Source organism: Botryllus schlosseri, chromosome 10 (genome assembly GCF_051294905.1).
Source record: "Botryllus schlosseri isolate E-star chromosome 10, Bs_hap1, whole genome shotgun sequence".
Lineage (NCBI taxonomy): Eukaryota > Metazoa > Chordata > Ascidiacea > Stolidobranchia > Styelidae > Botryllus > Botryllus schlosseri.
The window spans coordinates 15,945,872-15,965,442 of NC_137245.1; the positions used below are offsets into that span (position 1 = coordinate 15,945,872).

Consider the following 19,571-nt stretch of genomic DNA (forward strand, 5'->3'; position numbering starts at 1 on the left):
ACCCCTGCACTATATACGGTTCTCCTGCATGGCTGAAAACTATTTCCGGTGGAGAAGATGAATAGCATTCATGCATACGAGTTCTCAAACAGTAGCCTTGAGATGAGGAAAACGATTTTCTGCTTTCCAGTAACTCATAACATCAGTGTTCATCCTCTCACTCTCTGCAGCGAATTATTTTTCCACCTAATGGTCTAATATATTTTCTTTGGTCGGATCTGAAGCAAATATCCTCTTTGTTCTTGGTGTAGTTGAGGGCATTAAAGTGAACAAGACTATGTTAACTATATTTCCTTTGCTGCTGTTCCGTTTGTGATCGAAACCAGAAGGTTATTCGCAGACTACAATTTATTATGCTGGCATGGCTATTATTCGTCACGATAACTACTATGAATAAACGGTATAAGTAATGCGATGGCGACTTGGCAATGGATGTCCCTGCGCGAGAGGGATATTTTTGTTAACTCGTTGCAAAATGCCGGGAACAAAGAGGCATTTTCCGGAAAACTATAAATTAGATTAGAATTAAAATTTGACATTAGAAACATTTAACAAATTAGATTAGAATTAGAATTAGAGCATGGAACATTTCACAAATTAGATTAGAATTAGAATTACAGCATAGAAACATTTCACAAATTAAATTAGAATTATATTACTTGCATTTTGCTCTAATTTAGTGAAATGAGACAATTAGAATTATCTAGTTGTCCAAGTCTGCCTTCGTCATTCGCATATTCAATTGTATATTGAAGCTCTGTACCTGCAAGAAGCTCTTTATATACGGAACATAACAGTATTTTCAATTCGCAGTCTGTCGCCAACATGGCCAATGAACATGCAACGAACAATATATTTCCGCTATATCGGACATAGCCGTTTCCCCGCCTGATAGGCCTACGACCAAAAGTGAGCGGAATCAAAGTGTCCAAAATAAGCGGAGGCGACTATATATTAGGACTGTTCAAAAGTATTTTTTTCAGATTCCAGCCATTCACTAATTAAGGGTACTAGCAACCCAAATAAATCCAATTTTTTTTATTTCATTCTGGTAAGAAATATTAACATTGTATCTCTGATGTCACCTTATGGCCATTTTCACCCAAACAATAACTAAAAACTGCAAACTTTCAATTTTATTTTCTTTTGGTAATTGGGGGGGGGGGGGGGGTCAAGTTCCAACCAAAAGATCGTATGTTTCGTCCGACGACTCTCTCTGGGTACAAATTTGTTTTGGTACAAGGGCTCGCCGGAGAGCGAGGTTCTCAGTAGCCAATTTAACATGAGTACATGACGTCCAGAACGGCCATGACGACTCTCCGCTGGAATGCGGCCGTATGCTATATATGGAATCGAACAATAGCGAGGAGGTTGAACATCCTTAGATTGCAGGCTTACTATACGAAATCAGTGTTCTATGTAGTCGGGGGTGTACGAGTTTCGACTAAACGTTGAAAGGGTTGAAGAGCATTGCACTACACTATGTCGTACTCGGTGCCAATGAACATATTAAAGAGGTGCAGCCCCATGGTAAGTTATCTTTAATCAAGAGAATTGTTGGTTGTGGAAGAAAAATTTCCAATTCCTCCCTAGCATAAATTAGCCTTTTTTTTCTGAATTTCAAGTTAGAATCGAATCAGGAACGGACACGGATTTGAATATACAAACGTTATGGATTAGGATTTGAAGCTTCGCATCTGGATTGGATTAAGACATAAAAATTCTAAATCCGCTCATCTCGGATAAGGAAGCAAGATAGCGAAGTGGTGTAATCCACAGGTACAACACTAGGGTTACCAAACGTCCTTCTTTTTTAGGTTTTTGAAAATGTCCTCCGAGGACGCCTAAATGCCCTCTTTTTTGGGAATTCCTCCTCCTTTACAGCTTTTAGAGCTTGGGCATGAATGACGCTAAATAGGAAACTCGTGGTTTGGACGATCTTTTTTTCGTCAACCGATCACAAAATCGGGAAAATTTAAAATTTTTCTTGATTTTACTCCAGTATTCTAAGTTTGAAAATTTTGAAAAAGGCCCTCCTTTCCCGATTCCAAAATATGGTAACCTTATACAACACCAGTGGGTTGTGGGTTCGACTCCGACCGAGGTTGACTCCAGATCGAATTCCTCTCCAAGTGTTGGAAGTTCATCTAGAGCTGAACTCACCCTCGCCATCTCATCCGCGGGAGCGGTGTCTTACAAAAAGCCTAGAAGTGGGCCGTGCTACAAGTCGGCAGTTACGGAATCAAATATAAGGAATATGGGCCTGGTGTAAATTACCATTGTAGTCGACAAACACCACACCATAAACAGCAACAACGCAAGGCCACCGATCTCGACCTATTCTTCAACCGAAGTCCAACTGACTACAGCACAGCTATTTCCCTATTCGCGGACAAAATCTTGAACACATCACTCCGTTCGAATTGCATGAAAAATTTATTAACCAGTCTTTCAGCAATATTTGCAACGGCGCGACAAGTCAAATATAAAGTACATCAGTATGGATTCTTCTGGATGTTATTGGGAGAAAAGCGGATTCGAATATTTGTCAGTTGATCCTTCCAAGTGTACGGAAGATATACGTAAGAATAAACCATAGCCTATCAACAGGACCTTTCGTGGGATGCTCAAAGCTATCCACGCCATATAGCCGGATGTAAGCGGCGATATGAAGATCTTTACAGTAAGTAGCCGGTTAATGAAGTTTCTCCGAGCCTTGCAAAGTTTTGGGTGTCCGGTAAGCGGAGTCTCACCCAATACGCCTCGTCTACTGGTGCAATGATGAACTATCAGAACCTCTTCCCTCCCACAAATTGCGAGTAGATCGTGTAGGTCAGCCAATTCGCTACCGCTGACACGCCCGGAGCTCAGCCGCGGCGAGTCCGTTAGGCAACTATCTTACCGTTGACCCCTTGCAAGCGCTATCGGCAGATGAAATGTACTAACCCCCAGTGCGATTGCTCGATCTCAGCCTTTGCCTCGCTGCTGATAAATTATGCGATCGCATGCCCCGACGCAGGATGGGAAACCGCGCCCGCCTTGCCGTCGTGACAAGATCACCGTCGGTGGCCCGCGGAACCCCGGCTCTCCTAGTTGAAACAACACGCCGACCCACCGTACAACCCCACAGAGTCACTGCATGGCGACAGAATGCCCGGTGGCGATTATTATCTTTGTGATACGACCGGGTGTCACTTGCCACGTTCATGGCGCATTTCTACTTTCCAGTCGCAGGGAGTGTGAACCGAGTAGAGCGAGCTACCACACACACACACACACACACACACACACACGAACGCACGCACTTACATATACACGCACACACACACACACACACACACAAACAAACAAACAAACACGCACGCACGCACATACATATACACACACCAACACACACACACACACATACATACACACACGCTCATACACGCACGCACGAACGGACGCAGGCACGCACGCATACGCACACATGCACACACACACGCACGACTGCACAGTGCACACGCATGCACGTACGCACGAACGGTCGAACGGACGCACGAGCTATTGCACACACACACACACGCACACAAACACACACACACATATATACACACAGACACACGCACACACACATACAGACACACGCACACACACACACACACGCATGTACGCACGAACGGTCGGACGGATGCACGCCCTAACGCACACACACACGCACACACACACACACACGCACACACACACACACACACACACACAAACAGACGCAGTTGAACAGAAAGTAGCCTACTAAACTGCCCGTATTTATCCGAAATTAAATAAGGTGGAATTCTTCAATGAGGATCAACTCTGATCCGAGATCAAATCGATACATTTCAAATGTAAATTACTGTGATCAGGTTGAGCCTAATCGCCGATTCCCGACAAATCAACTCGAACACAAAATGAGGTATAGTCAATGCCTATATATCATATTTTCTCACTACAGGACAAATTATAGGCCTACAAATAGCCCATTCAACCTGAACCAACCTAAGCTATTATAAACTGCATGATTTGACAATTCGTGCGAGATATTATTCTATTGTGGACTTTCTGAGTTACTGGCTTAACGTTGGAATTATGCGAAGTGGGGCTTGTATTTTAACCTATACGTACGGGATTTTAAATTACAATGGTAAAAGCGAGTTAATTTAGGCATATAACTGGAAGAATGGATTGCAATTACTCACTGATGATAATAATGGTATTCTAATGGAAATGAATGTCCTTGCAATATTTGGATACAGGGATTTTGACAAGCTCGTCCTTTCCTAGCCTACATAAGCGAGAAATATGATGTTCAGTCGCAAAAATGAGCCCACTGTGAAATGGATTGCTAAATTCAACTATGCGAACTGAAGGGAACTAAACTAATGCAAGAACGAATCACAAAACATGTAAATACTTCGCAAATATACCGGTCTCTCATCCCCTTATCAAATCCTAAGCAAAATAAATAGAAAAGAATAAAACACAGGGACATATGGGATGAAACGAGTTTCTAAACCTATGTATTTGCGAGTCATAGTTACGCGATTAAAAGTTGTTCGATTCTTGGATTGCTCTCGAGACGAAAAATAGGATCAGGAATAGTCATTAGGAATAGCATGCTGAAAAATTATTCAGAACTACTACGGGTAGCCTTCAAAACCGTTATAGGAGTGGAAATGATAACACTGGTTAACACATATTTTTAGGCAGACAAAGTAATAGTAGTTTTGATGGTTCTGAAGGGCACTGATTCCGAATATGACCTTGTTTTTTTCAAATTGGCTCTTGTTGTGGAGATAACCCATGGGGCTATTTTGATCAAAATCTTCCATTTTCGCGGTAATGACTAGATAAAAAATCGGCCCAGTCGTACTATCAAGTTTACAAATTCAATCTACTCGTTATTTTACACATCGAAGACTCTTTTAAGTCAAAGTAGAGCAATAGCACTATATTTAGGGCTAATAGATTTATCATAGTTACAGACTTTCACGGATATCATGTACATAAATAAACTCCAGTCATGTATATAAGTATTTACCAAGATACTCAAATAACGTGCCATAAATTCAATCAGTTTTTCGTCAACCTCATATTGTAAATTCGAAATAATCTGTTGGACTGTCATATTATTGATATATTTTAAATCAGAATTGTTTTTTGTAAGATGTTCACCTGTAAGTTATTTAGTGCAGTTTCTCGAAAGGTTCCGGCAATGGTCTGACACAATATGTTCAATTGCTCATATCATCTGCCCTGATATCTTTCCTTTGTTGTTCTGATGTGTTGTTAGAACCCCTCCCCTTTCTAATCAACATGATGATCAGGAAATATATCAAGATGACTGAACAGGAAGTGAACTTTTATGCTCATATTTGTGCTCAAGTTTTCGATATGCAGATACGAATTTTCGGACCAACTGTTTCTAGTTGGGTGCTTTGTGATCATCTAAAAAGTTTTACTTACCACATCTTAGGAGAAAGAACATGCAATGAACTCCTTCCTAATGTGAAAATAGAATCTTTCATCGGTATTTGAATATACCGGACACCAGATTGAAGTTTCCCGTTTGATAGGGTTACTAGGCACACCCTTTTAACCAGTCAAATGAAATGAGACGTTTATGAGTATTGTAGTTAAGCCTTTCAATGACAAATGTTACAGCTTTATACTCCTCTTCAATCTTGGTAGAATGACCGATTGATACAGGAGAACATGTATTTCCGTTGTGCAAAAGTACAATTTATAGGCTTGACAAACTGCTTTTTTGACAAACAACTATTTCGCATCTTGTCATTTTAATATTGATAGAATGACTGAGAATGATATGGGAGTTTTTCATAGTGAATTAGCTATTTATGCGCAATATAAAATTAGAAAAAACTACGATTTTCTTCCTACCAAGTGAAATATTTAAGGGTAAATACAGTAATTTCGGGCTTTTTTGGGGTATAAATATGTTCTGACAAAGAGCCAATCTGACAAAACTAATGTGATTTTCGTAATCAGCAACCTCAAAACCCCCAGAAACAGCTCTCAGATGTTTTGCCTAAAAATATTTTTTTCATTTTGTGGACCAGTGTAATTTATGGCGCAACAAACTATTCAACGAAAAAGTAAGTAATAAGACGAAAATACGAACCCAAATAAGCCCGATTAGAGAGGAGGCCGAGAATCCAAACTATAGTACCATCGAATGAAATAAAAAGAAAATGAAATTTAAAAACGGTAACAAAATAGATTGCCTCCTCAGTGTAAATGCGAACAGCCATACATGATTATAATTATAATTATCTGTAACATATATGTGCGATCCGTTCAGTGGTCTCGCAAGTACTAACGATGGACTAATTCACCGTTATCGCCATCACCACCTGTCTACTGTAGAAAGAGAGAAAAGCGCTCATGACGCAACAGGACGACCCGCGTCGCGTCACAAAGACACCGCCCCGGGCATCGCATCGCCTTGCAATGACTCGCGGAGTTTGTACAACGGCGCCGGAATGATGTGACAACTGAAAGAGCCGACTGTTCCGCGGGGATGTCTAACCAACAATGACCTCGACACAATAACAAGACGACACAATTCCCCTTCCCGGCGTGAGACAGAGATCCCAAAATTTATCAGTGCCGCGCAAAGACCTCGGCCGAACAATCGATTGGTACCGGGTGGTGTTCCACGGTTCATCCACAGATCACGCACACAAGGTGATCGCCGAGCCGATGGTTACGCAACGAACTTGGTTGCCACGTCGGAGCGTCTTGGAACATATCAGCGAGAAGCAAAAAGACCCACCTTGCTTGATCTACTCACCATTTGAGAGATGGAGTCGCTTCTAAAAACTCATGCATGCCACTCTTAGACGAGGCCGGTATGACACAACGACGGCCGACATACTGTAATAAGGTAGATCTAGCGGCAGGTCGGGAGCTAGCGACTTCCAGAAGAATCCTTTAAAGTGTAAGGTCGGTGGTCAGATATCAGGGCAGCGCAGGATAAAATCGACCACATACAATTGAACTACCGTGGCCATGTCGATCAATATGTCAAAATTGTGCGCTGGTCTGATAAGCCGCCGGTGGAGTGATACTATGAAGGCTTTGGGTGTCTTGAGAGATTCTGAAATAACAGTAGGCAATGATTACTCAATCTATAGATAGTGAGATATCGACGTTTCAACTTAATTACTTCGCATATCACAATACTCACATCTGAGTTATCGCCACCGCGATGACGTAGATATAATTGGCGGAGCTGACCAATAAGGTCCAGCGTCGCAATGCAAATATTGCGCATTCGCGATATTGAACCGAAGGCGATGTTGAGGCTATTTGCAAATTTGCTGTTACCTTCTTCCTCATGCTGTTACCGTACAGATACCATATAGCATATGTGATGTCACTGCAACAGAATACATTGCATATTATGATATGTGTACGGACGGACTCGTGGCCAGGGGGACGTCGGCAAAAACCATGAAGGGTTGAGGGTTGATGCACAATAATAGAAGTCGAACAAACAAAATGCAGTCAGGTATGAGTCAGTGGTTCTCAAGCGGTGGCCAATTGGGCTATTATGGGGTGCCGCGAGAGAATGCGGTAAACAAGGTCGACGTATGGCAAAAAGTAATTCGAGATTCACGATTCACCTCAACACTTAGGAAGGTATATTATAGAGTCGATCTCCGTCTGTGAATTACTGGATAAGCAACCGTGGAATCGAATGTTAACCAAGGCCTGGTATAGGCTACTTACCGGACTTTACGAATTGAGAGGCTTTGTATGATGGAATTAGCCTTCCAAAACGAGACGTGTATCCAGCCACCGGAGCTGAAAGAACTGGAGCACGATAACACGAGGAAATATATAACGAGGCTAGCTCCCTACGCTGCCCGGGGGACCAAAAACTTTTGGGTAGAATTTGGGTTGGTGATCAATCTGAAACAAAATACAAGACGTGTGTGAAATAACTTAGTCTACTCCTATCAATATATATATAGATGGCGCATTGGCGTATTGTCATTACTCACCAAAAACATATCGCAACTTGCACTACGAATTGATGAAGTAATTTAGCCATGACCGAATTGGTGAAATTTACCTGAAAAAATGAAAATGCAACTGGTTAGAAAGAATGCTATGATTAAATACGATAGTCATTCTTTAACCCGTGTGCAAGAGAGATGTTTGGAAAATGGTATGAAGTTGGTTGAGCAGTTAAGGTTTGTTTATATTAAAATTCGAGCACGAAATATTTTTATAACGCCTAATTATTGATTTTGTATAAACTCAATCAACTATAGACCAAAAAGCTTACGTACCCCCATCCCTATACCCTGAACTCTGAAGTTCAGGGCCAACCCTTCGGAGGGTGACGGTTCTGAGGGCGGCCGGTTGGGGTATTATTGTTCTCTGCGAATGCCTGAAATACAATGCAAATCTAAACATAGAGTCACCAGCTGCGATATAGCATAGACCCCTCTAACTGACCTGTCTCGGAGCTCTCGGCAAGAAGCGCGGTACCTGCCCGGCGTTGGGGTGCTGTGTAAAAGAATGCGGATGCCTGGAGTGTGTCAGAACATTTCGTGACGGCAAGAAACTTACCAAGTGAATCTGGTTTCGCCTTTCAATAGCCGCATTCAGACGCCTGACGCTAAACGGTATGTCGTAATCCGGAGTGAATTGAACGCGGTGGTCGTTGTGCGGATGAAACGGTATCGACGGGAGAGGTCGGTAGCGGGGTCTGGCCTGGTCTTCTCTACGCGGTTGCGTTGGAGGCACAGGCTCTCTTGACCAACTGTACTGCCTTTGTGCCACGAGTGGTCTTGACAGCGTGGGTCGTCTCGAAGGCATAGGTTGCCTAGGCGGCACGGGTTGTCTCGACAGCACCGGTTGTTCAGGTCGACTCACTGGCACGGGTTGTGTCGATAGCACCGGTTGTTCAGGTCGGCTCACTACGACGGGTTCAGGAGTTGTGGGCTTTGACACCACCTTTTTCTCCTTAGGCTTCACTTTTATATCCTCCCAGGCGTTCTTGGGTTCGTCATCACTGAAGTTATCGTTCCATTCAAAGCTCTGAGGGCGTAGAATAGAAGTGTTCACTGTTCAAATGTTCATATAGCAGTGCAAAGTTAGCGAAAGGTACAGCGCTATAGAATCAGAAAGTATCGTAAATACCGCAGCAATGAATATGTTCTCGCTCATAGATAAACGCCGCGAGGGTGAAATTGTGGCGAGGATCTAGGAAGGGTGTGTCATCTCGTCGTAGCTGTGTGGTAACGAAAATAGTGACGATTTAAGTCGGACTGTTCAGTTGCTCTTCCATTCTACAAGGCCGCATAAATTTCCCTCCGAAAGTGAAGAAAGATAGACTACCGTCGGATGGTCTAACTGCAAAATACTCTTTAACAATCGTTAAAGATGGGATAGGCCTACTTCACTTCAAAATAACGCGAAACTCTCCAAATTCATATAGGCGATACTCACGTCCGAGTCAGATTCGCTTTTAGTGGCGGAGTCCTTCTTTTTGTCCGTGCTACTCATTCCAGAGGTTGAAGGCATCTGTATATTACACACATTGCATCACATCAGTAGCAGGAGAGCTTAGGTATACGCTGTATAGAAAGGGGTATTATAACATACCTCGTCGTTGATAACTTGCAGTTGTCGTGCAGGTGGGCGAGGTGCAATCAAGTACTTCTCTTCGTATCCCTCAGGAAGAATCTGGGGCGTCCTTGGATTCTTAGCAGCCTTTGGTCTCTCGGGCCTCGCTGGTCGGGGCTCATCTGTCTGCGGGCAATGATTGCCCTCGACAGCATTGTCCTCTCCATTCTCCTCAAGGTCGCCATACATTGCAAGGACATCACTCTGTGTAAGACGAAGCGCTGCCTGATCACCTCTAAAATTTCACTCGACTTCCTTGCGCTCTGTGCCTCAGTAAACTGCGGAATACTCGTCTATCATGTTCGCTATCTATACCGAAGAGCACAAGCTAATTGTCTGCCTGAAACCACTATGCTGCCACTAAAATGTATGTCATTGGGTTATGAATCCACAACTTTTGCAATTCCTGGCTATCGGTATGAAAGCAGCACAACTCTGCTGCTTCACGGCGATGAGTTATCTATTACCCAGACAAGACTAGGCTTTCACCGCTCAATATACCGTATAAAGCTTTCTACTGAACATATAAACCTATTCTGCAACTGTCTTTCACCTTTTTTGGTGTACGCAACCGTATATTTTGTATAATAACTGCGTATTGCGCAAGTAACCGTAAACAAAATGGCATATGAATATGATAGCAATATCCGAAATGAGTTTGTAAAGCACGTAACACCCCGCCGTTTGAGCTAAACAGCAGCGTAACCGCTTCCGACAAACTTCTAATTACCGCAAATCGCAGCTTATTGTCCTCCGACGACTCATCGATGGTGCTCTGATTCAACTGACTCGCCATCATCTGCCTATGGCTTCTCGGAGATCGATCCATATGACGCTAAAATACAATTCAAATTAGGCTACACAACACGCCTGAGCCCGACCCGACCAAGACACTCACTCTCTCCACACTCCGCTGCAGCCTGCAGAAGTCCATCTTACGCGTCCTGAACATTCCCGCTGGCACCTAAAGGGAGAAGTAACGGTCAGATCGCCTGAAAACGGTAAAGCAACATGTTTCCGTCTTACGTAAACGCCGCCGCTGATGCGAGCAGGGATGTCGTCATCAGCCTGGAACAACACGATCGTGAAATAGAAGGCTGAAAGGTGAAAGACCCGATCACGAAGCCTTACCTCTTCGTCATCGTCTGCCGGTTCGTTTTGCACAGAGACAATGTTCACTTTCCCGGGGGCGATTTTAGGGAACAAGTTCTTCTTCCTTTCCGCCTCCTTGGCGCGACGCCGCTGCAACCGCGAAACACACCATGCTTACATGGACCTCACCCGACGGAGAGCATATTCCTTACCTTTTCTCTGCGTCTCTCCCTGGCGTCGACTTGCCTCGCCCAATCCCACACCACGCCCTCTCGGTCCTCAGGCGGCACCGAGCTGAACCGGTGCCTGGTTTGGGCGATGACCGAATCGGCCGTGATCTCCCTAATGTGCGAATCGGCGTTGACGTCAGTTCCGGGAGGCGGCGGCCCGGCGGGTCTGTCCGGGGTTGTGTCCCTATTTGGCGGGATGCAGCAGATTACCTGCAAAACGGGCTACTCAGAAACGATGCCGCCGCCAGCCTAGGCGCTCGCAGTACGAGACGCTGGATAACGAGAGCAGATTCGCGCGCTTTTTCTATCAAGCGTGGAAGCGTTCGACCAAGCGTAACGAGAATAGAATAGATGGAGGTATGGCAGGTTCGTTCGGAAAAATTTACGGACACGGACAGGCGAAGGTGATACAACACTGTATCGGCGTCGAGTCAAGTGTTCAGCCAAACGCGCCATTGAACTCATATACTTACGGATTTCACGCGCTCTGTCACGCGTTCCTTGCCGCGAGGCGCCCTAGGTCTCAGCATGTTGGGCGACAGCTTTTTGCGGTTCAGTTTCCTGAATGCACCGATGTCCTGCAGGTAAAAAAGAAACTTAAGCTCACCCCTTTCACACGGAAATGTCGCATACAAGCAACACGCTTTGTCACTGCAAACAGGGCTAGGCTATTAACGTACTTTGGACTTCGTTTGAGCAGAACCTGCGTTGTTATGGCTCGATCCCTCCATAGAGTCATGTTCGTTACCATTCAGGGTGGGCCTCCCGCTGGCGCTTCGCCAGCTCGCCGACACGGCACCCTGCAATCGCGTCGGATAACATTCGCAACGCGCACAGGCACCGGAAAAATATATCCTCACGTCATCGTCACTCTCGCGGGTACTGGTCTTCCTCCTGCGCTTGTTCTTCTTTTTGCGCGATTCCCCGCGGGAGCTGTCTGCGTTCTTACGCGAGCCTTCGGCGTCCTGGAGTAAAGTATAACAGTCTAAACTTCATGCAGGAGGCGAGATGTGGGCCAATGATGGCCAGTATCGAAGTAATCTCATATTTTCGGAGTACTCAAATGGGTATTGCCTACGCGCAGTACTTATTCACGCGGTTATTTGCGATTTGCTTCTTCTACAAGTACTTGAAGAGAAATGTACGAAGTTACTTCTACTTCTGCTTGAGTATCAAAGGTGACTACCTAAAACACTCTTTGAATGAGTGATCGAAGGTGGCAAAGATATACTGACAGACTAGCTAACGACGGCGCTTGTCCAAGGAGCACAACGGCTAGCTGTATCTTAGCACTACCTTGGAGGTAGTCGTACGATTGTCCTTGCTAGCCTGGCCCTCTTCCTCTTTGCTCTGATGGACGCTGTCGCTGGCCGAGTCCTTGAGATATCTCGAGTGAGTTGGCGTCTCACAGGAAGAGGAGCGTCCCAAATCCTGTCGAATATTATCAAATTTAAGGTGTTTGGTACTCGTTTTCATAATTTAGCAATACTGTAACCATTTCGGATGAATATCGGACAGCCTACCACTGCCATAGTCATTCGATCGACATATTTTGGAAGAGAATGACTTCAGTATCAGTTTATTTGTATTTTCGTCAGTTCAAAACACCACAAAAACTGCGGTACAATGAAAAGATAGGAAGGTACCGAAACGACTGGGAGTATAGTCTTTGAGATCAGACACCCACCATAGGCGAAGTAGAGAAGAGGCATGCACACTGAACTTATCTCCAACAAACTTCGAAATATTTAAACAATCGGGGCTGGTTTTTTCATGTGAGCATTCGCTGTTTCGCTAGAGCAAAGCATACCACAATTACATTTCCGTCCACAATCACGTTTCCCAGAGGGTTGCTCCTTTCGTCCTTCACATCATTCTTGGGGGCGGGTGGTTCCTTTACGTACTTCAAGTACGTCACTATGGGTTCCTGCATGATAACTTATCATCAGAGTCGGCAGTGATATCGGGGTATTGACGGGAATTGCTCTAGTCGAGCATCGATAGTTAGTTCTTTGGTAGCTATGACTACAGATTAGACGTGAAAGCAGTCAAGTGGATCGCTTAGGACCGGTATTACTGAGAAGATATCAAAATCAGGATGTGCATGACGACTGTTTAGTATTCACAGGATCGGGGTGCTCCGGTTCTGTGAGCACTGTGAGATGGTATTGACCCCGATGGGTCCCTCGTAATAGTTATTATAGATTCTAGTGACTAATTGGTAAGTCATTTCTGCTCAGTCATGTTTGCATCGTTCTTCGATAACGCTTCCAAAGTCTATGGTTCTTTAGTCTACACCCCGATGGACGAATTCTAAAGCCTACAATGTCACCGTCGCTCCACCGAGTACCAAAAGAAATTATACTTACAGTATCCGGCACTCCAAAAGGATGTAGCGGACGCTCGAAACCAGGTATACCCTAGAAAGTAAGAAGTCCGATAAGGCGCTAAAACTACGACAACAGTATGTCTACACCACGCGACCTAATAGAACGCAATTCGCTGCATAGGAGTAGAAGCAATATCTTATTATTAGTCTCGCCAGTGCTGAAGTCCGCCATCGATATTTCGCCTGCATATTGCTCCTGCTCAGTAAACCGCCCCAAAAGTCGCTCCACACACTTCACGTATCAGTATCCGGATCCAAAGGACCGACAACCCAACTTGAACTGGGCCGAAAAACAACTACTTCCCAACCAGACTAGGAGATAACTACCAGAGGTGGTCAGAGTAGTTATCATTGGTAATCAAGTATAGAAATAGTGTCGTGAATTACTACTCAAGTAGAAGTAGAAGTAGCGTTTCCACGTAAGTATTCTAGGCCTAGTTTTGCCAATAAAATAGCAAACTGTCAAGTAGAAGTAGCCTCAAAGCATAACCGAATTGAAGTAGAAGTACTTTGGTTCTGACCAACTCTGCTGACCATAGCAAGGGCGATCGCAGCGTAGGCATACACTCACCACAAGGCTGATCGCCGTGGCGGGCACTTTTTTCAGAGGAGCCAGTCTCCTGCCGTGCATCATCCTGCGGACGTCGGCTATTTGCTCCTTCATATCGCTGTCACGGGCTGCTTTTTTCGGATGGCGAGAGGGCTGCGCGGAACACTCTGTTTTAAATTCCATTCGAAGCCGGCCAACATTTCGCCGACTCACCTTGAGGTCCTTCTCGTCTAAAATCACATTCTCGAGAGCGTCGCTTTTCTGGTGATCGTCGACGGGTTCCTTCAGATAGCGCAAATGGGACTCGCTTTCAGACGAAGAGTCCACGCCCTGAAGTATGCCATTTCTTTATTTTCGATGGCTACCGGTGTTGTCAAATAACTCTAGCTCAGATAGCTCTGATCAATAACGAATTACCACACTTCTGCTCTTTCCAATACTCAGGTGGGTATATAGCTCGCATTTATACTAAAGTAAGTTCGTTGATGAGCAGCGGACTCTTATAACCGCTAGAGAGAAAAACAATACGAACCGCCAGATCGGTCTCATCCACATCCTTGAGAACAGCCTTTTCCGACTCCTTCCTTTTCTTGACGCTCTTCGCGCGACCTTCCTTGCGAGTCTTCTGCGGTTTGGACTTTCTCCGCAGACAGAGAAGATCCTATATTAAACGCCATTATATCAATCTGGTTCACGACCGGTAGCATCTCTAAAATCATACCACAGTCGAGTCGGCGTCACCACTATCCGAAGCTTGGCTTTCAGGCACCGGTATCTCAGTTTTAACGCAGATTTCAGTGGCGGGCGGGGTGTTTTTCTGCAATACGAGATTCTTCGGCGGTTGTGGCTTGCGCTGTTTAGATGTATAACATATATCAGTTGTGGTGAGATTTTAAACTTGGATCGGGTAATCGTATAACCGCATGCCACAAAAGATATGCCTATATAGTAAAGAGTGGTTATGTACCGATCACATGAACCTTGTCCCTAGTGGCCTGCAGTACCAGAAGTATTGTCCCTGATAAAGCGATCCAAGTGGAATTTGTGACCTAATCTTCAAGCATTCGAAGGCACATGGGGGTATTTCTGCCTTTGTTGCCCTACTTCAAGTGGAGCCTGTGATATTTCTAGCTGTCAAGATACCATTGGTACTACAAAACGGCATGAACAGTAAACCATTGATATAGGATAGCTGTATGAAATAAGGATAGTCATACCGTAGCCGATCCTTTCTCACTAGTATCACGCTTGCTGCTCATGCTACGGCTCTTTCTCAATCTTCTCAAAAATCCTCCCTTCTGTGGAGAGAATAGGAATATTGTGAGTATAGCCATAATAGCCTATATCATATTCCGAATTAACATACCTCATTCGACTTCGCGTCATTGCCATCATCAACAGACCCGTTCTCGCTACTTCTGCTCCTATTCACACGTCTTTTCGGACGCTCAGTAGTAGGCTACAAGCGAAACATGTATGTTCAAAGACTAGTGTGGTGCAAAACTATAACTATTTCAAACATATACGACTGATACAACATTCGACTATCTCACATATATCCTAAAGCGATGCTTACTGGTTCAGGTTCTTTCGAAGGCCGTTGAGGAGCACGTGCTTCAACTCTTTTACCATAAGCCCCCTAAAGGTAAGTAGTGTTAATCAGGTATGAATGTCATTATGGCAGTATTCAAGAAGTCATGCGTAAAACACATTATTTCATGAAAATTATAGTAAAATCTAGTGAGAATGAGATTGTCCATCTTTTTTGACCCCTAATCAAACGGATATGGCCGCGGTAGTGGCCCAGACAAAGAGTGACTCACCTTACTGCTAACCACCTTTGGTTTCTTGATTTTAGAAGGTGGACTCTTCATAGGCTTCTTAACCTCAGTCCCATCTTCAATCTCCTCCTTCTACATACAATGCATTGAGTTGTTTTTGTTACTCAGTGATTAAGTACGTAGTGTCTACTGTTCATAGTACAGATCAAGATATTGAATAAAAATACGATCAATATACCGGGGGAACATAACATCAGAGGAAATAAACAAATGTATAATAGTTTATTTGCAGTGGCGGCTCGTCCTATAGGGCAACAGGGGCATTGCCCCACCTAAAATTCTGTTCAATAACAATTCTTTACCATTTATAGATGCACAGCAATCGATATATACTGAAATCACAGCGAAAATCGCATTCTTCTTATTATTTCGCTTGTAAATGCCCATATATAGCAAAGTCTCTGAGAAAATCGACTTCTCTTCTGTGTTTTCGCTTTGCGAATGCCTAGCCGGGGCATGCCCCGGTAGCGCTCATAACAAGCTTTCACTGTCTATTCTCTCAAAGCCGCACACAATAAAGAAACGGTGATTTACTCTCTCCTATTCATAAAATTGCCGAGCAACCGGGGCAACATAGGTGTGTTGCCCTTAAGGTGTGATGTAACAATCGTATCTATATCTGAACTCGGTTACCGTCATATGCGTTTAGTCGACCTTTGCTGGTATAGGTCGATTTTGATGGTGTTTCACACCATGATAATTCTTGAAACTTGGTATGTCATGTCGTGATGGTGATAGTTAACACTGCCCCAAGTTTCAGGGTTTCTACCTAAAGTTTAGGGTAGTAATTCCGTTTCCGAAGTTGAGTGTGTGCTGATCCGTCATGTATCGCAAACAGATTTCACTCAAAAGCCGGTATTGGTATCCATTGATTTTGACGATGTTCCATACCGAGATCGGTCATGACATTTGGCACGGTAAGTCTTAATGTTAGTATCGAACACTGTACCAAGTTTCAAGTTTGTCACTGAACTGTGTTGGTGGTAATTTCTTTTCCTAAGTCGAGTGAGAACTGACCCGTCATTTATCGCAAACAGATGTTACGCAAAGCCGGTATTGGTCTCTATTGATTTTAACGATGCTCCTTACCTAGATCCGTCATGAGCTTTTGCACGGTATGTCTTGATTTTAGTATCGAACGCTGTGCCAAGTCTCAAGGTTGACACTCAATGATTATGGCAGTAATTTTGTTATCAAGGTCGAGTATGGTAGAGATGTGCGCTGATCTGACACTTTAGCCTACCTAACGCATTGCGGATTTCACGCAAAAGCCGGTGTATCTGTGCTAACGTTAACTGTGTTCCATACTGAGAGGTGATGAGATGATGATATCATGAAACAGTTTACTAACATTCTCGGTTTGCATTCAAATATTTACTTTTACTTTATATTCTCCAATGTCAATTTCACCCCTGTCAAGCGCGATAGCTGGCGACTAACAGCTGATCCCTTGATCAGCCTATTCCTCAGTAAATTTTACGCAAAATTCGGTACTGGTCTGTTCGTATTAATTTTGACAGTGTATCATACCGAAAAGTGTCATGAGGCTACTTCTCGATGATGTCATGTAACAGTGTAGTAAGTTTACGGCTTTCATCCACGTATTTATTCGGTAATATATTTTCCATAGGCGATTTCGCAGCAGACATATATACAGTAAGCCGTGTCGTGTTACAGTCTCCAGTTTCAAGGCCAAAATCTCCTATGCTGTAGGCTACCGAGACCGAATTTCCGAGTTCTTCAGAATGATGTTTTGGATTCAATATGACAGGCCGAATCTATGAGATAAAAATTGCGTATGTGTCCGGACTCGTTGACCTTTCCAGTTAGGCTTACAAATCTCTTGAGTTAGAGTCATTTCCATTTCTGCAGATAATTAGTGAGGTCAAGTGCGAACATGAACCGTGTTGAATCTTTGTTCCGTACGCCGTTTACGCAGTTACCACACTTCAAGGCACAGCTCACCGGCAGACCTCTCGTGGCACATACGTTAAAATCACTGTTGTCGGGAAATTCATGTTACGGAACCATCAAGTTACTTGTTTATGTTGGAAAACGTCATTGTGACATCATCGTCAGTCGCTTGCAGCCCTTGCCCCACCACCCGATAATGTCACGAGCCGCCACTGTTTATTTGGTAATGTGGAGAGTTTCATTAGCTGACAAACTATGTAGCATAACGTCATACCATACAGAGCTACTTACGATACTCTCCGCGTCAGATACATCTTCCAATTCTCCAAGTCCAGAAGGAATAGAGCTTTTGGCTGATGAGGTATGGGGCTTCTCCATAACCACCTCGAGTCCTCTCTATCAGAGAAAAGTTTGCATGATTGATTTGCATGCACCATTTCTCTTATGCAAACTAATACGCATACAGCAGCAAAACATCTAAATAGGCCACTTCAGCAGGTTACCAAGTGGGAATTACCTGAAGGACGTGATCCCACTTTCACTGATACCCGACAGAGCTAATCATCAATCCAACATATCTACTTGTGATGAGTGGAAGCTTAGGATACCGTATAAATTAGAGTTAAGACTCACCGGATGAGGAATACGGGAACGGCTAACAGCTTTCTCTTTCGGTGGAGCGTTACGGCTGGGGTGCGGAGTGAAGGGTCGAACCCGTATCATAGTGGGTGAAGTAACGCGTACCTTGTCCACAGACGCAGCAACACCGTTACCTCCATCCTTGAGAGCATCCTTGAGTACGATAGAATCATAGACACACAGCAATAGCGTAGGACTACATCAACGTCGGACTAACGCTTTACATACCTTCTTACGACGCTCAGCTGCCAATCTCCTCATATCTCTAATAGAAGCACGCGCTGGCTTCTCAACATCAGCGATCTGAGCAAGCAAGTATAGGATAATTCGCACACACTAACCACGAAGCTATAATGCTGTACTATTTAGCAGAAGGCGGCATGAGCTTAACAGAAAAGGAGCGTACACACTTTCTCCTAATAGATTTCTCATATGACGTAACTATGTCTGCACTCATCCGCAAAAATGTAAACATGCAGCACTTACTACAGCTAGAAACTCATCCTTATGACGTCATAATCGGAACATTTAACAAAAAATCCTAAAAAGGATATATTACCAACGGGAGTATAAATGACTATGAAAATGGTAGTAAATTACAGAGAAAATAGAAAAATTCAGTTCGAATAAGATAGTGCACCGCTTAACCACTAATAAAATAAGGTATATAGCTTACCGAATCGTCGTCGTGTTCAGATTTGGAAGGTAGAACTTCCATCTTAAACGTCCCAATAAGCTTCCCATTCTCCGTCTCTCTTTTCACCAATTTTTTTACTGGTTGCAATTTGCTATACATCTTTTCTTTGATTGCAATGCCAATAGGATACAATCAAGATAAGAATATCGCGAATTCAACGACCAATTAATATGCTTTCAGACAGTACAGCAGGAAACCGCATGCACTGAAATCCAGATAAACAATGAAAAGCTGCAAAAATATAATCCAGATATTTATTGGCGTCCATTATTACGTAACAGGGGATAGGTCGGTATAACTCGCTGACAATACAGGGCTATTGAGTATTGCTGTCCGTTTTAAGGCATTGTAATTCATGTTACTTGTACATCAGAATGCACATCGTATTAAAAAGTAATTTTCAAAATCACTTTATCTATACTTACAGTCACAATATATGGATTTTATTCACAATATAGGAATTTTATTGCGCTTATAACGTGGTATAATCCACTTCAATAACTCTCCAGACAGCCGAAGTACTAAATGTAGCATTGTAATC

General features: G+C 43.7%; 1 protein-coding gene across 8 annotated transcripts; it reads right to left on the reverse strand.

The window, feature by feature from the left end:
- Positions 1 to 5,616: 5,616 nt before the first annotated feature.
- Positions 5,617 to 19,253, reverse strand: LOC145447935 (uncharacterized). 8 transcript variants are annotated; one of them, XM_080326205.1, is made up of 33 exons: positions 19,010 to 19,253; positions 18,562 to 18,636; positions 18,328 to 18,486; positions 17,986 to 18,090; positions 15,763 to 15,852; positions 15,516 to 15,578; positions 15,306 to 15,398; positions 15,157 to 15,237; positions 14,661 to 14,792; positions 14,472 to 14,600; positions 14,153 to 14,269; positions 13,961 to 14,092; positions 13,370 to 13,420; positions 12,811 to 12,927; positions 12,294 to 12,431; positions 11,861 to 11,965; positions 11,681 to 11,800; positions 11,474 to 11,578; positions 10,983 to 11,210; positions 10,810 to 10,920; positions 10,705 to 10,746; positions 10,577 to 10,642; positions 10,409 to 10,513; positions 9,658 to 9,882; positions 9,502 to 9,576; positions 8,620 to 9,090; positions 8,506 to 8,556; positions 8,336 to 8,437; positions 8,046 to 8,116; positions 7,771 to 7,953; positions 7,226 to 7,417; positions 7,030 to 7,135; positions 5,617 to 6,967 (listed from the first exon to the last, which is right to left on the reverse strand). In XM_080326205.1, the coding sequence occupies exons 1-28, from the start codon at positions 19,127 to 19,129 to the stop codon at positions 8,366 to 8,368; spliced, it is 3,378 nt and encodes a 1,125-aa protein (XP_080182331.1). In that variant the 5' UTR covers positions 19,130 to 19,253; the 3' UTR covers positions 5,617 to 6,967; positions 7,030 to 7,135; positions 7,226 to 7,417; positions 7,771 to 7,953; positions 8,046 to 8,116; positions 8,336 to 8,365. The 8 variants fall into 8 exon arrangements, with proteins under 8 accessions (XP_080182331.1, XP_080182332.1, XP_080182334.1 ...); XM_080326206.1 differs by having other exon boundaries at positions 7,205 to 7,417; XM_080326208.1 differs by having other exon boundaries at positions 5,617 to 7,135; positions 15,157 to 15,234.
- Positions 19,254 to 19,571: the final 318 nt, after the last annotated feature.

What these genes read in the sequence shown, in the direction of transcription:
- LOC145447935 (XM_080326205.1), bottom strand. Translation starts at nt 19,129, where the DNA reads ATGTATAGCAAATTGCAACCAGTAAAAAAATTGGTGAAAAGAGAGACG. An exon ending in ATGACGCGAAGTCGAATGAG is followed by an intron (nt 15,238 to 15,305) that starts GTATGTTAATTC and finishes TTCTCTCCACAG; the next exon opens with AAGGGAGGATTTTTGAGAAG. An exon ending in ACAATAAGCTGCGATTTGCG is followed by an intron (nt 9,883 to 10,408) that starts GTAATTAGAAGT and finishes CGTCTTACACAG; the next exon opens with AGTGATGTCCTTGCAATGTA.